Below are 20,775 nucleotides of genomic sequence, written 5' to 3'. Positions count from 1 at the left end.
CTGTATTATATTCTCAAAGTTCTGGAGTACCACTTGAACCCACAACTCCTGACTCAGAGGTGAGGGAGCTAACCACTGAGCCTGGTTTGACATGTGAGCATTTTGTTTCTAATCAGTTTTGTTCAGGGGCCACTGCCACCTGGGTGAACTTGTTTGCAATGTGGCAGCGTTACACCCCATGTAATGGCATGTGCGGTAGGTCACAGGTACCTGCACAAACCTGATTGGTTGGGAACTGCTTGTGATGAACGTTGATTGGCTTGTGGGGACGGAGCCATCAGCATCTCTTGCATTGACACCGCAGTGTCTGCCAGTGAGGCAGAGACACACAGGGGCCTTGCGATCATTGATAGCGCAAACTGCCTATTGGTGTAGAATACAATGTGGAAAGGATGAGGGAGCACTGAGTGGTGATGGGAAGCCTAGGCACATGGTTTATTGGAGAGTCAGAAAAAAAACTTCAGGAAGTAATAAAACTAGCCAGGATTGGGAGCGGAAACAACTGAGATGTTGGATTTGAACATTTTTGTACCTGGCCCGTTTTGAGTTGAATCCTTTGCTGGATTGACCGTTTCATCTCCGTAGAGTAAGGTTCCAGCTTCCCAGTCAAACTGAGACAGACAGTGGACAAAACCCTAAGCTCTGGAAACACAGGCCAGCGTGGAATGGGGAAGGGGAAATGTTACCTTCCAGCCTGGGGCTGTACGCTGGGTCGATTTGGAAGTGGTGGTCGGGTAGGCTGCTGGTAACGGATCACACTGGAGGAGATGACAGCGCTAACAGCTGCGGAACCCTGTCACAGACACCGTTGAGCTCCCTGTAGTGAGTCAAGCACAGAAAGAACCCTCAGTGATACTGAGCGGTGTTGGCGCTGTGCACAATTTAGAACTTGTCCTGTAGAAGATCAGCGCCGTTTCTCCAAAACTAGTTTCTAACAGGCACCTGGGTTAAAGCTGTGACGTGGCCTCTCCTCAGGTGCTCAAGTCAGAATATTACAAAATTAAACGTGGTTGTCATGACACGATATTCGTTTATGTCTTGCAACTATCATGAAAAGCCGCAGCCTGACTGAATGACATCCACGTACAGTTTGCCCAGAGAATACTTCAGCGAGACTTTCAGCTTCACAGCTGGCTGGTGGGAGCCTCAGCCATTTCCAGTACCACACTGCCACCTCTTGCTCTCTCCTTGGAACTGCAGGAACAGCAAGGGAGGCAATCAAATTGAAAGTCCCCTGAGGGGACTTTGACAGGCTTCTGATACTGAGAGGATGGTTCCCCTTGCGGAGGAGTCTAGGACTAGTTTAACCATTTTAACACAGTTTAACAGTTGGGGATCTCCCATCTCAGACTGAGACGAGGAGAATTTTTTCTCTCAGAGGGTCGTTAGCTTGTGGATTTCTCTTCCCCCTTGTTCATCGAGAATCTATCTGGCTCTGCCTTAAAAATATTCAAAGACTCTGCTCCCATCGCCTTTTCAGGAAGAGATTCCAAAGACTCACCACCCTCTGTGAGAAAAAAATTTCCTCATCTCTGTCTGAGATGGGCGAGCCTTTATTTTTAAACAGTGACCCCTAGTTCTGTTTGTGTTGGTAGAGATATGTTAGGCTGGAGGGTTCGTTAGGTAGATGGAGGATGATGGAGATGAATCAGTTGTGTTGCAGTTACCTGTGCAACTCACAGTGCCCAAAATTCCTTGATCTTTTAAGCCATGTGATGGGTCTGTGGCCAGATGAGGTGTGTGTGTGGTCACGAATGTGAAGGAACTCCAAACGCCAATGTTTGGTGATGTTGCTGTCAGGTCTACATCCTGCAAAGTCTGTCTGGGCATCACTGCTAAGGACACATAATCCTTGCTGCCCATTGTACCAGTTAGAGCCATAGAACCATAGAAAAGTTACAGCACAGAAGGAGGCCATTTGGCCCATCTTGTCCATGCCAGCCCAAGGACACCGAAGTACCCTTTCTAATCCCACCTTCCTGCACCCGGCCCATAGCCCTGCAGCTTACAGCACTTAAGGTGCAGATCCAGGCACTTTTTAAAAGAGGTTAGAGTTTTTGCCTCTACCACCAACTTGGGCAGCGAATTCCATACACCCACTACCCTCTGCGTAAAAAAGTTCTTCCTCATGTCCCCCCTACACCTTCTGCCACTTATCTTGAATCTATGTCCCCTGGTTCTAGAATTCTTCACCAAGAGAAACAATTTTATCCTGTCCACTCTATCTATTCCCCACATAATTTTGTACACTCAATCGAGTCACCTCTCAGCCTCCTTTTCTAAGGAAAATAACCCCAACCTATCCAATCTCTCCTCATAGCTACACTTTTCTAACCCTGGCAACATTCTTGTAAACCTCCTCTGCACTCTCTCCAGAGCTATTACGTCCTTCCTGTAATGTGGTGACCAGAACTGCACACAATACCCCAGTTGTGGCCTTCCCAGTGTTTTATACAATTCCAACATTATATCCTTACTTTTATATTCGATACCTCTGCCAATGAAGGAGACCATTCCATATGCCTTCTTTACAACCTTGTCTACTTGAACTGCTGCCTTCAGGGACCTGTGTACTTGTACACCAAGATCTCCCACTTCATCTACCTCTCTTAGTATATTCCCATTTATTGTGTAATCCCTATAACTGTTTGACCTCCCTAAATGTATGACCTCACACTTCTCTGTGTTAAAATCCATCTGCCACTTTACCGCCCACTCCACCAACCCATCTATATCGTTTTGGAGATTATGGCTATCGTCTACACTGTCCACTACTCGGCCAATCTCTGTGTCATCTGCAAATTTCCCAATCCTGCCCCTCACATTCACGTTCAAATCGTTAATATATAACACAAACAGCAAGGGTCTCAACACCGAGCCCTGTGGAACACCCAGTGAAACAACTTTCCACTCGCAGGGACATCCATCAACCATTATCCTTTGTTTCCTGCAGTTACAGGCAGTGACAGAAACTAAGTGAATTCCCCTCCCCACTGCCATCACCCCCTCCCCCACCCCCGGCCCTGAAACAGACTTCTTCGTTCCCAAGTCAAGGGGATCTCCAGGCATCCAGCAACAGTGATGTCATCAAACAGATAAGCAACCAATCACATTGAAGTATTGTCACAGACAGCAAACCAGGAACTTAAATCACTGAAACCATAGTTAAAAAATTATAAGTAGCAAAATAAATGACTGGCATGGGATACACATGGGATTAAGCTAGAAGCTAAACATGTTGTAAGTAAACTTCATTTTATCCTTCTATAAATATGTAGAATTGCTTATCAACATGGAGAAATTTGGCATTCAACAGACGACTCTTTCAGGGCCAATGAAACTCTTTCGCAGTAATTATTCTGTTAAAAGTCCAGCTACACCTCATTCAACAGTCTTAACTTTTTCAAGAGTTTTTACAATGACACTAAGGGTGTAAGAGTAGAAGGTTTCAGTCAGCTGTTGATTTCCCATTGAGTGAGGCCCCAGGGTTTTCAGTAGTGCCCTCACTGGAGGAGAGTAGAATCACTGACAGCAGCTTCTGGATCTTCATGTTGTCTTGCACATGTCCAGACTCCAGAAGTTGCTCTAAGTTTCAGAGGAGTCCTGATGGCGAATGCTGACAGTTTCATGGTCAAATGCTGATGCAAAAATCCAGCCTTTCCATCTTCCTGAATGAGAAATGGGGCCTTTGCTTGAATTTACAAATTCTGACAGTGTTCCCTCTCAACACTGCCCCTTCACACATTCACCAAACTCCCTTAAGCACCTGGCAGCAATCTGACAGTGTTATGTTGTTGCTAAATTCAGCCTAATGTAATTAAAAACTGGAAATTACCTAACAGAATGGGACCAGCATTCTGGTCGGGGCATTCTGTATTAGGCCAAAGGTCTCGGGTGGTAAATTTAGAAATCCCGAAAGCCAGTGATTTATCCGTGTGACTTCACAATGAAGGTTTAAAATGGACAATGGTTAACAGATTGTTGCACTGTACCGTAAAAAAGGTGTTGCTTAGGGAAATGCTTTAGAGAACAAAAAAGTAAATTGTGATTAAACACTTACTTTGTTTTTTGTTCCAGCTCAAATTGAAATTATTCCATGCAAGATCTGTGGAGATAAATCATCAGGAATCCATTATGGTGTCATAACTTGTGAAGGCTGCAAGGTGGGTGATATCCAACTGTTTGTACCGAGTGCTCAGGAAGTTTGTGCTGATAAAGAAAATGCTGTCAAGCTATGTGTATGGATTTTCAAAAAGACTTTTGATGGAGTGTCACACACAAAGGTTGTTAATGAAATAAAGACGCATTGAAGCGTGAGGGGGAATGTGACAGCATTGATAACAAGCTGGTTACATAGCGTTGCACAACCGATGAAGGGCATTTGAAGTGTTGCCATTGCTGTGAGACAGAAGACACAGCAGTGTCACCAGTTTGCAAAACACCAAGTTCCTACAGACAGCAATGAGGTGAATGGCCAGATAATCTCGTCTAATGATGTGATTTGAGGGATAAATGATGACATGACGTTGGAATTGAGAATGTAAAGTGCTGTCCTGATGTGGGCCTGAATGGCCTCCCCTTGTTCCTGAATACTTATGTTCAATTATTTTACAAGAGAGCTGCTTTAAAAAGGAATGTTAAAGAGTAGGTTTAGGATTAGTTGAGGTTACTTGTGGAGAAAACACTTAACCAGAATTGCTGGTTGGGCCTTTGTAACATTTCTATGAACAAATGCACTGCATGAAGCAAATATTACACCAAGAATTTCATCAATCAAAACTCTTAGTTCAAAGACAATTCATTTAAATTTTCCGATCATTCAAAATTTCTGCTTCCCTTTGTTAAATATTTTGCTCAGCTCAGATTGGCAATTCCATTTATTGGTTCAAAATGACTGAATTATCGTCAAATAATTTGAATCATCAGAGAGGCACATTGGTAATCTCCTATTTAGTGCATCTTTTTGTTATGTGTATAGTTAAGCACAAAGACAGCTTTATGTTTGCTCCTTTATGAACTGTTCAAGCATCAGGTAGGTTTGTGTAAACATCAAAATCCATCAGGAGCATCACAGCACACTCCAATCACGCTTACCACCAACCCTGCACTCTGGCTCTCCTGGTGGGGATAGGTCACCAATCCTTGGCCTAGTGACAAAGCTCAGTAAAGGTATTAATCTCTGTAACAACCCCCTGTAAAATAAACTCCTCCAGTCTCTCCCAAAAAGGGGGGGTCTTGATAGGACAGGCCAACAGACCATTGACTTGTTTACTATGTTATTTTTCTAATTTAGCTACAATAAGCATGAAGTACAGGAAGTTCAGACGAGGTCCCTTTGTAGCTGGGGTATCTAAATTATTTCTGATTTCCGAAGGAATAGTAACTTGCCCGTGCAATTTATCTCTGAAATTGATCATCGTTATTTGATATGAAGTATACTTTGGGCACGAGATCAGTTTGTTATTGATACACTGGGACTGAGAGTTTCCATCTTTCACATGCTTCAGGAATGTGAATGTGCAAGAAAAACAGGTTTAAAGTTTCAACAAGTGCTGAAACAATGGTTACAATTCCCATGTGCTCCTGCAGACCAGAGAATGCACCTTGCTCTGATTGGGATAGCTTTCATTATGGGACTGAAACTGGAAACCAGCCCAACATAATCCATTTGAGCAGAATATTAATGGCTTCCCATGGAAACCACAAATAAATATTCCAGGGGGAGGTCAGAAACACTAGCCAGATAAAGTTCTTCAGCTGTGACAGGACTGTAGCATGGTCCCCAAATGACATTGCAAATGAAAAATTTCCGCCTTTAAACGCATTTTCAACTCATTCTGGCATTTGTTTCATTTACTTAAACCACATACTCTCGATCCTCGTTAATGTGATAGAGAGTAAAGCTTGCAAAGTTGGTTCTAAAGTCCTGCTGACTCACTGAGATCAATGTTTTCCTGGGCTCGGTGTCAAAATCAGTTAGAGCCAGCCAGTAAAACTGTGGTGGAAATTCTGAGGCTATTACAAACAAGAATTAGGCAACTGAGTTATTTATAGAGGTGGACTCCAATATACATGCTTCAAAATTCACCTGTTTTTAATGAACTCAAATTAGAAAAGCACTAGTTTCTCTCTCAACTTAATGGAACAGAGTTATGTTCTTAAAAAACTCATACAGGCTTAGAATGGTCTAGATCAAGAGGCCATTTGGCCTGTTGTGTCCATGCTGTTGTTCCCTGCAAGAGCAATTTACCTAGTGCTACTCTCCCACCTTTTCCCCATTGCCCTGCTGCTCTCTTCAGGTAGTTATCCAACTCTCTTTTCAAAACCATGATTGAACCTGCCTCCACCACACTCTCAGTCAGTACATTCCGGATCCCAACCCTTATTGTGTAAAAAAAAGGTTTCCTCTTGTGTCACCGTTGCTTCCTTTGTCAATCGCCTTAATTTGGCGTCCTCTGGTTCTTGATCCTTCCACTTTTGGGAACAGGGTCTCCCAATCTATTCTATCCAGACCCCTCATGGTTTTGAACACCTCCAGCAAATCTCCTCTAAGGAGACTCAGCTTCTCCAGTCTATCCTCTTAACTGAAGTCCCTCATCCCTCGAACCATTCTCGTGAACGTTTTGTCAATGAAGCCCCCCGGATTAGTTGCAGTTGCTTGCTCATGGGGTATCAAGGTAACCTGTGTAAGATCGCCAGCAATTCTGACAAATTTTGCCCCGATAAACATTTCAGAATACAAGCAGCAACTCCGGTAGCGGTGTAATCAGCATGGTTCGCTTTGTTTAAATCATGCACATATTCTTTTAAAAGACAGTGTGAACTTGACCTTAAGCTCTTGAGATCAATTTCAAGATGAACTAGAAAAAAAAAGCTAAAAAAAACACTCCAAGAGTTCAGTAAATGAGCTGAGAATGAGGCATCCTGAGAAATTGGATATGCAGCTCTACTTGCTCAGAGTCACAGAACGGAGAAAGAATCTCAAATCCGAGCCCAGGCTTTTTGGGGGAAGCCAAGGCCTGAATGTAAAAACTGTAAATGTAGGTCTGCTTCAGCTCTACAAAAGCCCTGGTTAAGATCACACCTGGAGTTACTGTCAGCAGCTTCTGGGCACCACACCTTAGGAAGGATAGGTTGACCTTGGAGGAGGCAGTGGTACAGTGGTATTGTCACTGGAGTAGTAATCCAAAGACCCACTGTAATTCTCGAATCCCACCACCGCAGATGTTGAAACTTGAGTTCAATAAAAAGATCTAGAATTAAAAGTCTTATGATGACCATGAATGAGATTGTCAATTGTCATAAAAACCCTTTGGGGAAGGAAATCTGCTGCCCTTATCTGGCTTGGCCTAGATGTGACTCCAGGTTGTCCCTTAAATACCCTCTGAAATGGCCTACCCTCTGATGAGCAAGCCACTCAGTTCTCAAGGATGGCTAATAAATGCTGATCCCCACCCCACCATCCCATAAACAGATTTAAAAAAAAGTTTGGGCCCCAAAGGTCAAGTTACAAGAAGAGATGACACAAGCTAGCATTGCACTCATGGAATTCAGAAGGTTAAGGGATGACTAAACCATTTCTTTAAAGCTATTAAAGGGAATAGACAGCGTAGTTATAAAGAAACTATTTCCGCTGGTTGTGGAGTCTGGGACTAGACGAATGGTCTGAAAGTTAGACCAGGCCTTTCAGAGTGAGTTTAGGGAACATTTGAACATACCTAAGGTGATTGAAGTTTGGAACTCTCTTCCACAAGTAGCAATTGATGTTAGATCAATAGTTAATTTTAAATCTGAACTTGATAGGTTTGTTCTCCAAAGGTATTAAGGGATATGGGGAAGAGGTGTAAGGTGCAGATCAGCCATGATCTCATGTGAAAACAGAATAAGCTCGTGGGGTTAAATTGCCACCTCCTCTTCCTTCACCCCCCCCACCCCATGTTCCAAAAGATTCAGAACTCTTTGAATGAAGAAATCACTCCTTATTTCAGCCCTAAATGGCTGAGCTCTGTCTCTAAAGCTATTGGTTTGGATTTTGTTTTGAGACTAACAATGATTTGCGCTCACTGTTGTTACAGTGTACATTGGACAGCAACTTCTGGAGTCCCTACATGTGGAATGAAATGAGGAAATACAGAAGCTGCTGTCCAATTTGTTCTTCCACTCCACAGGAGACTTGCAATCAATATAAGAACTTATGGTGCTTAACCCATGAGTAACGCACTAAACATACCAGGAAAATTAGGGATGGGTCTCATCCTTTCAGCATTTAATTATTGATACAAATTTTTAAAAATTAAGATTTAAAAAAAATATTCTGTCTCTTTTCTCTCTCTCTCTCTCTTAATCTCATCTTTCTCTCCCAATCTTTATTTTGCTTTCTGTAGATGATTTAATTCAGAGGATTACATATGGTACAGAAACAGGCCATTCAGCTGAATCAGTCCATGTCTCCTCCCAACTTTCCTCATCTAAATCTATCATTGTGACCCTCTAAACCCTTCTCCCTCATATGCTTGTCTTCTAGTTTCCCCTTAAACGTGTCCGTATTATTCACTAAACCACTCCCTTTGGTAACGAGTTCCACATTCTCACCACTCTCTGTAAAGGAGTTTCTTCTGAATTCCCTATTGGATTTCTTGGTGACTACTTTATATTGACGGCCTCTAGTTATACTCTTCCCCACGAGAGGAAACATTCTCTCTGTATCCACTCAATCAAAACCTTCAGAATTTTAAAAACCTCTATTGGTCATCCCTCAGCCTTCTCTTTTTCAAGAGAGAAGAGACCCAGCCTGTCAATATTTCCTGATACATACACCCACACCTTTCTGGTATCTTCCTTGTAAATCTTCTCTGCACCCTCTCCAGTGCCTCTACCGCCTTTCTATAGTACGATAACCGAAATTGCACAGTACTTAAAGTATGGTCTAACCAAGGTTTAATTCAGATTTAACAAAGCTTTTACATCCTGGTTTATACTTCCTACTTTAAATATTGAATGGTTCGGTGAAGATCCTGCAATCTGATTGGTTGAAGAGCCTCACTCTTGCTCACCTGGAGAAAGCACTGCACCAGATCAAACATCCACCGCGAGCAACTCTCTACTCAAAAGCCACAAAAAATCTACAGGCAGCTGTACTGTGTTCAGTGTGCTGAACAGCAAGTGCTGTGTCACTGCTGCTGCCTGCAATAATTGGGCTATTGTGCTTTTTAAAAACAGGCAAAGTGCATTTTGAACATATCAGACTGTCCTGATTACACAGCCAATGTAGTTTCTGTTTGTGTTACTTAGATTCCCCCAAAGTCCTTGAATGCACTGACAGCTCTCAAATTTGTACTATCCTGCTCCTCATTGGTTGAATCTCTCCACATTAAGCCCCTCTCACAACACCAAAGTCTAAACAAGAACATGAGCAACACTGTCTGTGACTGTGAAAATGTTATCTCCACTCATCCTTCTTGCAGCCTTTGGCACAGTTGACCACACCATTCTCCAACACATCCCCTTCATTGGGGTACATGTTGGGAACATAATTCATTTCAATAAATATAAATGTGTTTTTTTTTAATTCTTTCATGGCATGTGGGCCTCACTGTCAAGCCCAGCATTTGTTGCCCCATCCCTAACTGTCCTGAGAAGATAGTGGTGAGCCGCCTTCTTGAACAGCTGCAGTAAGTGTGCCCACAGTGCAGTTAGGATGGGAATTCCAGGATTTTGATCCAGTAACAGTGAAGGAACAGCGATATAGTTCCAAGTCAGGGTGATTTTTGGCTTGGAGGGGAACTTGTAGGCTGTGGTATTCCTATGTGTCTGCCCTTGTCCTTTTAGATGGTAACGGTCACAGGTTTGGGAGGTGCTGTTGAAGGAGCCTTGGCAAGTTGCTGCAGTGCATCTTGTAGATGGTACACACTGCTGCTACTGTGCATCGGTGTAGGAGGGAGTGAATCTTGAAGGTGGTCAGCGGGGTGCAAATCAAGGGGCTGCTTTGTCCTGGATGGTATCGAGCTTCTTGAGTGTTGTGGGAGCTGCACTCATCCAGGCAAGCGGGGAGTGTTCCATCACACTCCTGACTTGTGCCTTGTAGATGGTGGACAGGCTTTGGGGAGTCAGATGGTGAGTTACTCGGCTCAGAATTCCCAGCTTTTGACCTGCTCTTGTAGCCACAGTATTTATATAGTTGATCCAGTTCAGTTTCTGGTCAATGTTAACTCCCAGGATGTTGATACTGGGGGATTCAGTGATGGTAATGCCATTTAACATCAAGGGGTGATGGTTGGATTCTCTCTTGTTGGAGATGGTCATTGCCTGGCACTTGTGTGACGCGAATGTTACTTGCCACTTGTCAGCCCAAGCCTGGATATTGTCCAGGTCTTGCTGCATTTGGACATGGACTGCTTCAGTATCTGAGGAGTCGCAAATGGTGCTGAACATTGTGTAATCATCAGCGAACATTCCCACTTCTGACCTTATGATGGAAGGAAGGTCACTGATGAAGCAGCTGAAGATGGTTGGGCCGAGGACACTACCCTGAGGAACTCCTGCAGTGATGTCCTGGAGCTGAGATGACTGACCTCCAACAACCACAACCATCTTCCTTTATGCTAGGTATGACTCCAACCAGTAGAGAGTTTACCCCCTGATTCCCATTGACTCCAGTTTTGCTAGGGCTCCTTGATGCCACACTCGGTCAAATGCTGCCTTGATGTCAAGGGCAGTCACTCTCACCTCACCTCAGGGGTTTAGCTCTTTTGTCCATGTTTGGACCAAGGCTGTAATGAGGTCTGGAGCTGAGTGGCCCTGGTGGAGCCCAAACTGAGAATCAGTGAGCAGGGTATTGGTGATTGGTAGCACTGTCGACGAGCCTTTCCATCACTTTGCTGATGATCAAGAGTGGAGTGATGGGCTGGATAACAGAACAACAACATTTGTAGATTATCTGTGAAGAGGGATTGCAGCTACCTCCAGGAGGACACTGAGAGATTAATAGATTGGGAAGAGAGATATATTTACTGTGTTCAAGGCACTAAGTGAAATACAGTTTGTTGCTGGTGTCGAAGAGAGGGAACAGAGACTAGGAGTTAAGAGCAGTTTTTTTCAAGAGGTTAGAAGTGGTTAGTTGTGTCCAACATGATTTGCTAGAGTGTGCTAACTGCTACACAGCAGCTCATTTCAGGATGACTCAGGGACCAGGGCAGAAGACGCACAGCTTCTCAGCTGTGGCCCTTGAGATCCTGTTGGAGGATCATCCTGTACAAAAGGGAGAAGGAGTCCACATTGTCTTTGTGTCTTCCCTGTCCCTCTCTCCACCTGTTGTCTCCTCTCAGCTTCCTGTACTCTCTCCTCCCAGGGTCCTCCTGTCCTTCTGTCCTCGAGCAGCTTCCTGTACTCTCTCCTCCCAGGGTCCTCCTGTCCTTCTGTCCTCGAGCAGCTTCCTGTACTCTCTCCTCCCAGGGTCCTCCTGTCCTTCTGTCCTCGAGCAGCTTCCTGTTTCATCTCCTTTACCAAGATGGCGCCTTGCACTAAATGTGGGGTAAACTAGTGTTTTGGCGTAACGGCCCACCTTGGTCACTTCAGAAACTCTTCAGCTCCGAAATTACCTGGAGAAATCACATATATAAAACCTTAGTAGATCACAGTTGGTGAAATCTATAGGGAGGATGTTGAGACAAGAAAGGGGTTACAGCACAGATTCACTGGGATGGCTGCCTGGTGTGAGAAACGCTGAAGGGAGTGGTTAAAGGGAGGTTTGTTGGAGGTGTTTTAGAAGGATACCAGAGCTTATAGGACATTATAAGTAGAAAAATAGTTTTTTCCAGGGCTGTAGAATGAGAGGGTGGATGTAAGATTAAATTTAATATGTTTAGAACAGAGAGCAAGAGACCTTTTGCCACACAGGGTTGTGAGTTGATGGAATGCAATAACAGAGTTTGTGGGGCAGAGACCATTTCAATACTTGAAGGAAAGAGATATGGTGACAGGAAGGGTTATATGACTAAGAATATTGCTCGTATAGATGATAAATACCGACATGGTTGAGCCAAAAGGACTGTCCCTGTAGATATTTCTAGGTATGCCGATGTAAAACTATGGATTCTGAACTTTATAGATCAAGTTTTGAGGAGAGGAGCAGAGTTAATGATGAGGAATTCCTTTGAATCTGAACCCGCTTTGCCACTGTCACTTCTCCACAAACGCCATGGAAATCCTCTGTTACCCTGACCTCTGCTGCCACTTTAACAGTGCCTTAAGGTCCAGGATGTGTCCAGGCTCCCTCTGCTCTTTGGCCTAGGCTGGTTCTGTGCCTCCACATGTACCCGGAGGAAGCTGTGTGACCCTGCTCCGTGTGCCTGTGTTAATGGCACTGTGTTTGTCAATGGTGTCACAGGAGGTTAGCTAAAGAGAGAAAGACTTGCATTTATGTAGCTCTTTTCACCACCTCAGGATGTCCCAAAGCACTTTACAGCTAATGAAGTACTTTTGAAGTGTGGTCACTGTTCGTAAAGTTGGAATCGTGGCAGTCAGTTTGCACACAGCAAGATCCCATAAACAGCAATGCAGTAGTTACCAGATAACCCGATTCTAGTAGTGTTGATTGAGGGATAAATATTGTCCAGGGCACCAGAGAGAGCTCCCCGCGACTCTGAAAATAGCACCATAGTGCTACCTCCGGCAGTGCTGCACTCCTGCAGCACTGCACTGGGGTGTCCAGGTTTCTGGAATGGGGCCCAAATCCATGATCCTCTGACTCTGAGGGGTCTTGTTACCCAAGGCTGACACCTCATTAGCAAAATAAAATGAGTAAAAGGTTAATTTGAAATGGATGTTATCAGAACAGTTTCACTCGAAGAGTGCAAAAGGATGGGTGAAATCGAGACGTGCAGGTAAAGTGAGGTAGGATTTGCCGGGAGTGCGGCTGATCGGAGACTCGGCTCGGCACGGCTATAAGGACCAGCTTCAATGGATTGAAGGGAGCTTCTGAGTTCTTTTCAGTGCAGTTAGGAAGGCTGCACAATGCTCTGATATTGTTGTTACTGTATCAACACAGGGATTTAATACAAGCAGAAGGATTTAATGAGGCATGTTGTTAAAGATGAGTAGAGATGATAAATCACTCCGCAGCACTAAGAATAAACCAGCCCAGCTTCTCCTGGGCTATTCTCTTGCAAATGCACAAGTGCTGCGGTGTTAAAAAACCAGCTGGCAGCTGCTTTTCTCCTAATTAAACAGCCGGTGACAAACTAATTAAAACATATGGGCCTATTGGGGCAGGTCTGTGTGATCATTCGCTGTTAGTGTCAATTCATTTAGCTGATATTATCCGTCTACCAAACAAAGTCAAATGTGAACCCATCCTTTTAGTAATTTGGAGCTGGTGCCCGGCCTATTGGCCCATTCGGGCCGAGCTCAGCTTTCTGTATGCTGATTGGCTGTTTCTGAAGTGCTGTGCACTAATCCCACCGACAGATTCCAAAGGCTAAAAGTTCAGTACGGCCAGTTAGCAGGAGCAGGCTCGCGAGGTGCGACTGCACCCACAGCCGATGGAGACAGCAGGTACAGTTCATGCTGCCCGCTCATTTAACCGATTGTGGTCTGCAGCCTGATTCCCTGAAGTTGACCCCTTCAGGCCTTAGTCCCAGAACCGGCAAAGAGGAGGGAGGGAATGTTTCCTTAGGGGGACGAGGCCCACTCTCCTCCCACCCCCCACTCCCCCATCCCCCCACCCAACCCAGACACAGAGTGCAAAGGGAATGGGAGCAGCCATGGAGAGTAACTCAATGAATCTGTTGCCAAGGGCTTGGCTACAACACCCCAAAAATCTTCAATATTTTACACAAGTGGTCAAGGCCAGTCAGTGAATGCACCTTCCAATGCCACCTCTTGCCCGCCACACCACCAACTTCATCCACTGCTCCAAACCCCCAATCATTCACCCGTTCAGGACTCATGCCTAACATTCAGATGCTCCACCTCGCCCTCACACGCAGTACTGTCAGCCTCACCCCAGCTCTTGCAGCTTCCACAGACTTCCAGCTATTCAGCCACGGCAGGCACATCACTCAAACACACTCACTGACACTTGTTGCTCTCTCTCTCTCTCTCTCACAAGATGTGGGGCAGGATTTTGTTGAGGTGTAGGGGCTGGTGCCTGTCCACTGGAAAGCCAGCAGGAGACCCACCCTGCCTCTCCTCGGGAAGGCCCACCAATCAGGCGGTGGCAAGGCCAGCAGTGGGTCTTTTCCTGGAATCGAGACACCCAGGGGCTGAACGTTTCACCTCCCGAGAGCTGTTGGCCTCTATCTCAAGGGGCTGTCTGAGTTTTGATAAAAATAAACTCTGGCCACATCTGCCCGGCCGTCCTTGATGTGCTGGGGTGGCGGGGGTTGGTGGGAGGTGATGGTGGTGCCCGCTGACCTGCCTGCTGACCAGTGCTGCTCCGGTGTGGGGGTGGGGTTAAAAACAGGAAGCCATGTGCCCCCACCCCAGACCGGTCTGGCCAGCTATCTCCAGGCACATGCTGGACTCTGGCCTCAGTGTGAGTCTGTCCCAGCAACACCCCTGATCATCCCACAAATGGGCAGTCAGTTATTCAAATTGGCTACCCACGGGGTACACAGCTATTGCCAGTGATGATCCACCTCCGGCAAGATTGGCCGGGTTGGGAAATGTCAAACTGCTGAGTCAACACCGGAATCCCTGAATTTCCTCCTGGTCCCATCTTCAAGCCCTCTCCATGGAATGGAAGATTCTCCCCTTTGTGCGCTCTGCACAGCCTCCACTCACACTGAGCTCCGAATCATCAACAAACCTGGACACATTACTCTCTGTCTCTTAATCTACATTATTAATATAGATCTTAAATACCGTAGCTGAGGCCCCAGCACTGATTCTTGCAACACATCACTAGTCATAGTCTGCCAACTTGAAAATGCCCCAATTACCCTTACTCTCTGCTTTCGGCCCATTCGCCAATCTTCTATCCATGCTAAAATATTACCCCCAACTCCACAAACCCTTATCTTATGTATTAGCCTTTTGTATGGCAGCTTACCAAATGCCTGCTGGAAATCTAAGTATACTACATCTATTGGTTCCCCTTTATCTACCCTACTAGTTGCATCCTCAAAAACTAATAAATATGTCAAATACTATTACCCCTTCATCGAAACCATGCTGACTCAGTCGGATCATACAATGAGCTTCTAAGTGCAATGTTATGACTTCTTTCATAATAAGTTCCAGCACATTCCTGATATCAATCATTGGGATAACTAGCCTGTAGTTCCTTATTTCCTATCTCTCTCTTGTCTTGAATAGCGATGTTGCATTTGCTAACTTCCACACTGGGGAATTTTGGAAAATCCTAAGCAGTATGCTCACTATCTCTGCAGCTACCTCTTTCCGAATCCTAGGATGTAAGCCATCAGGTTCTGGAAATTTTAGTCCCTTAAGTATCACTCTTTCTCTGCTGGCATTAGTTACTTTACGTTCCTCATTCTTATTAATCCTTTTGTTGCCCTTTATTTCTAGTATGTAATTTGTGTTTGTTACTGTGAAGACAGCCACAAAATATCTATTCAACATTTCTGCTATCTCCTCATTCCCCATGATAATTTCTCCTATTCTGCCTCTAAGGGACCAACACTTACTTTAGCTACTCTCTTCCTTTTATTATATCTTTAAAAACACTTACAATCTGATGTGAGATGTTTGGCATCATAATTTGCCCACTCCACGTGCTTCCAGCACCCATGCTAGCACCCTTACAATCATGCCAGTTATACCTGAAGCGGCATTTTATGAGCTCCTGCGCTATGAAACTGAATTTTGTGGCCTCTGTATTGGTTCTATCAAAATCTTTCATAATTTTAAATACCTTTATTAGGTCACCCCCTTCAGCGTTCTCTGTAAATAAAAAAAAGGCCCAACCTATTCATACTTTGCTGATAGGTATAATGTCACAGCTCCGATATCATCCTTGTAAATCTTTTTTGCACCCTCACTAGTGCCTCTATATGCTTTTCATAATATGGTGAATAGAACTGTTCTCTGCACTGTGTGTGTAGTCTAACTAACATTTGCTCCAAGTTTAAGATGACTTCTTTATTTTTCAATTCTATCCCTCCAGAAATAAACCCAACTGTTTGGTTACTTTGATTACGATCTTATTAACCTGTGATCCCTTTGCACATTGACTTCATTTAGATTGTTATTTTTCAAGTAAAATGTGGCCTCCTTATTTTTCTTATCAAAATGTTATTTCGCACCCTTATCTGGGTGAAATTCATTTGTCAATTCTTTGACCAATCAGCATTTGTGTATTTTTGTAATTTATTACCATCCTTCTCAGCTTTGACTCCCCTCCCAATTTGGTTCCGTCCCCAGACTTAGAAATTGTGTTCTTGATTCCTCCATCTCCTTCCCACTCTTTAGGGTTGGACAGTAATCACCCAGCAATGTAACATCTCTTTTTTTCTGATCCTTAACTCGAATAAATTAGATTTGGTCTTGGAATCCTTTAGAATATCACCCCTCTGTAAAGCTGTAATATTTTCCTTGATCAATACTGCTACCTCTAAGACCAGAATATCCTTCCTGAAGTGTGGTGCCAACATATTCCAGATGAGGTCTGACCAGAGCTTTGTGCAGTCGTAACTTAATTTCCTCACTTTTGAATTACATCCCTTTGAGATCACAGGCTGTAATCTATTCACCATTTTCAATATTGGTTCAATGGAAGATTGCAGGAGAGCATGCCAGGAGCAGCACCAGGCATACCTAAAAATGAGGTGTCAACCTGGTGAAGCTATAACACAGGATTACTTGTCTGCCAAACAGCATAAGCAGCAAGTGATGGACAGAGCTAAGCAATCCCACAACCAATGGATCAGATCTAAGCCCTGCAGTCCTGCCACATCCAGTTGTGAACGGTGGTGGACAATTAAACAACTCACTGGAGGAGGAGGCTCCACAAATATCCCCATCCTCAATGATGGAGGAGCCCAGCACATCAGTGCAAAAGATAAGGTTGAACTGTTTGCAACAATCTTTAGCCAGAAGTGCTGAGTGGATGATCCACCTAGGCCTCCTCCGGAGGTCCCCAGCATCACAGATGTCAGTCTTCAGCCAATTCGATTCACTCTAATGTAATATCAAGAAACAGCTGAAGGCACTGGATACTGCAAAGGCTCTGGGCTCTGAAAATATTCCAGCAATAGTACTGAAGACTTGTGCTCCAGAACTTGCAATGCCCCTAGCCAAGCTGTTCCAGTACAGCTACAACACTGGCATCCACAGCTATGTGGAAAATTGCCCAGGTATGTCCTGGACACAAAAAGAAGGACAAATCCAAACTGGTTAATTACCACCCTATCAGTCTACTATGGATCATCAGTAAAGTGATGAAAAGTGTCATCAATAGTGCTATCAAGTGGCATCAACTCAGCAATAACCTGCTCACTGACACTCAGCTTGGGTTCTGCCAGGGTCACTCAGCTGCTGACCTCATGACAATTTTGGTCCAGACATGGACAAAAGAGCTGAACTCAAGTGGCACTGTGTGTCTCGAGTATTGTTGCAGCTGCACTTATCCAGGCAAGTTCCATCATGCTCCTAACTTGTGCCTTGTAGACGGTGGACAGGCTTTGGGGAGTCAGTAGGTGAGTTACTTGCTGCAGCATTTTCAGCCTCTGACCTGCTCTTGAAGCCACAGTAACTATTTACTGGTAAAGTTCAGTTTCTGGTCAGTGGTAACCCCAGGATGTTGATAGCGAAGAATCAGTGATGGTAATGCCATTGAATGTCAAAACAGCATTGGTTAGATTCTCTCTTGTTGGAGATGGTCATTGCCTGACACTTGTGTGGCTTGAATGTTACTTGCCACTTGTCAGTCCAAGCCTGAATGTTGTCCAGGTCTTGCTGCATTTGGACATAAACTGCTTCAGTATCTGAAGAGTCATGAATGGTGTTGAACATTGTACAATCATCAGTGAACATGCCCACCTCTGACCTTATGACAGAGGAGAGGTCATCGATGAAGCAGCTGAAGATGGCTGGGCCTAGAACACTACCCTGAGGAACTCCTGAAACGATGTGCTGGGACCGAGATGATTGACCTCCAACAACCACAACCATCTTCCTTTATGCTAGGTATGACTCCAACAAGCAGATATTTTCCCCTGATTCCCATTGGCTTAAATTTTCTTGCACTCTTCAATGCCACACTTGGCTGCAATGGTGCCTTGATGTCAAGGGCAGTCAGTCTCACCTTCCTTCTTGAATTCAGCTCTTTTTTTCTGTTTGAACCAAGGCTGTATTGAGGTCAGGAGCTGAGTGGCCCTGGCGGAATACAAACTGAGCGTCAGTGAGCAGGTTATTGCTGAGTGAGTGCCGTTTGATAGCACTGTCGATGACTCCTCCCAACACTTTGCTGATGATTGAGAGTAGACTGATGGGGCAGTAAGTGGCTGGGTTGTATTTGCCCCGCTTTTTGTGTACAGGACATGCCTGGGGGATAGGCAGGAAGGTGGGGTTGAGGTTACAATCAGAGTAACCATGATCTTATTGAATGGCAGAGAGCAGGCTTGAGGGGCTGAGTGGCCTACTCCTGCTCCTAATTCACACGTTTCTTTGGGTCATTTTCACCTAGCTGGGTAGATGCCAGTGTTGTAGCTGTACTGGAACAGCTCAGCCATGGGCGTGGCTAGTTTTGGAGCACAGGCCTTCAGTACTATTGCTGGAATATAGTCAGGGCCTTTGCAGTATCCAGTGCCTTCAGCCATTTCTTGATATCATGTGAAGCAGAGACCTCAGGAGGAGGCCGAGATGTATTACCCATTTGGCACTTTTGGCTGAAGATGGTTGTTAGTGCTTCAGGCTTGTGCTTTGAATACCAGTGGCAGTGGGATGAGGCCCTTAAGCCAGCATTCCCAACCGAACAAAGTCCGGGCAGAGGCAGGAAGGTGGCAGAGTCTCCACCCTGCCCGATTAAATACATCCCTCCTCCAAACTCGCCTTGGGGGTGGGTTTAAATTCCAGTCACTTTGACTGCATTTCCTGCTCCCATTCACACAATGCCTCCTAAATTAGTGCCATTTACAAACTTGGATGCACAACACTCTTTTCCTCATCTAAGTCATTGATAAATACGGTGCAAAGTTAAGACCCTACGATAGAACCCAGGGGAACACAACTTGTTACACCCTATCACTCCTTTCATGTTCACTCTCTCTGTCCTGCCTCTGTCCAGTTATCAATCAATGTCATAAAGTTATCTACAATGCCTTGTATTTTCACTTTTGATATTTTTATTTGTATGTAACCTTATCAAATGCCTTGTGGAAGTCCATGTCTAACATTCATTGACCCTCCCCTATCCACTACATTAGCGATCTCCTCAAAAAATTCAACTAGACATGCCTACCCTTCAGAAATCCATGCTTCAGCTCTCTTATTAACTGATACTCGTTTAAGTTTTCCGGCATTTGCGGAGAAAGAATCAGAGTCAACACTTCAGGCTGATGATTTTTCATTTGAACTCACAAAAGCAGCTGGGAACTGATCAGACTTTCTGACTAAGAGAAAGCAATAGAGAGAAAGGGCTCAGCGGAAGATTATACAGTTAGCTGGGCATACAAATGAAAGCGAGGTGGTAATTGAAGTAGATACACTATTCAGTAGAAACGATATGGTAAACCTTGATAATTATTTCAAATTACTCCGAAAAAGTAGGACCACTGTGGGATTGAGTGAAAAGCAAACATAGGAAAATCTTCCTTGCTCAGTGAGTTAGAATGAATAATTTACCAAGAAAAGTGAGGAACTAATTTCAAATACAAACGGATGTCATGATTGGGGAGTTAATGTACTGGAAGGATTGGTTCTGCTTCGAAGGGCCAAAGCACTTTTTTTGTCCCTGGCTGTTCCTTTACACTTCTCATGCCGACAGTGCACACTGCCCTAACAAAACTTAGAAATGGGACTCAGTTTGCCAGGTGGGGAAGGTTGAAGCTGGGTCTTAGTGTGAGACCGTGTCTGATGTGAATGTTTTATTTGTACTGAAGGGGTTCTTTAGGAGAAGCCAGCAGAGCAATGCCACGTACTCATGCCCTCGGCAAAAGAACTGCCTGATTGACCGAACAAGCCGGAATCGGTGCCAGCACTGCCGGTTACAGAAGTGTTTGACGGTGGGAATGTCACGAGACGGTAAGCTGTTTACGGTCACTGTGCGTTATCCAGGGTGTGCTCTACCTGACTGACAGTGCTTTACATACATGAGCTATACTGGGTGTTTAAGCGCATGGGCCACATTTCCCACTGGTCATTACCAAATGTCACGGTAACAATAAACTGGTGAGCAAGGCCAAGTGAATGCTGCGAAACATATCCGGTCGATATTTTGCATTATCCCGTTGATTGTTTTCCTATACTGAGATGGTTTAATCAAAACTACTGAGAAACGTCATGGAAGGTTTATCCAGAGATCTGCTCAAGGAAGGAGAAGGAACAGAGCAGAGAAGGAGTTATTAACCCTGAACTCATACACGTGAGTTATATAAAAAGATGGTGAAATAGCCAGGACTACTGTTAAAAATACTACAATTTTAATGTAGCCCCGTGTAAAAATGCACAAGTTGGTTCAAACATCATTTGTAGAAATATAATTTTTCATGAATTTTTTAATTATGTTTTTTCTTCAAGAAAGTATTTAGGAATAAACTGAGCTTTTCCAGGTATTTTTGTTTTTGTTCTTGATTTCCAGCATCTGCAATGTTTTGC

The 20,775-nt window shown here is 44.4% G+C and overlaps 1 protein-coding gene across 1 annotated transcript in view; it reads left to right on the top strand.

The window, feature by feature from the left end:
- Positions 1-20,775, top strand: part of LOC121272105 (nuclear receptor ROR-alpha A) — a 301,155-nt gene that overhangs the window by 90,816 nt on the left and 189,564 nt on the right. Inside the window, exons 2-3 of the mRNA XM_041178549.1 lie at positions 4,078-4,163; positions 20,061-20,202. Of these exons, the coding sequence (XP_041034483.1) occupies positions 4,078-4,163; positions 20,061-20,202 (228 nt within the window). The remainder of the gene's footprint in view (positions 1-4,077; positions 4,164-20,060; positions 20,203-20,775) is intronic.

Source organism: Carcharodon carcharias, chromosome 32, assembly GCF_017639515.1.
Source record: "Carcharodon carcharias isolate sCarCar2 chromosome 32, sCarCar2.pri, whole genome shotgun sequence".
Classification (NCBI taxonomy): Eukaryota; Metazoa; Chordata; class Chondrichthyes; order Lamniformes; family Lamnidae; genus Carcharodon; species Carcharodon carcharias.
This window is presented reverse-complemented; position numbering and strand designations above follow the sequence as displayed.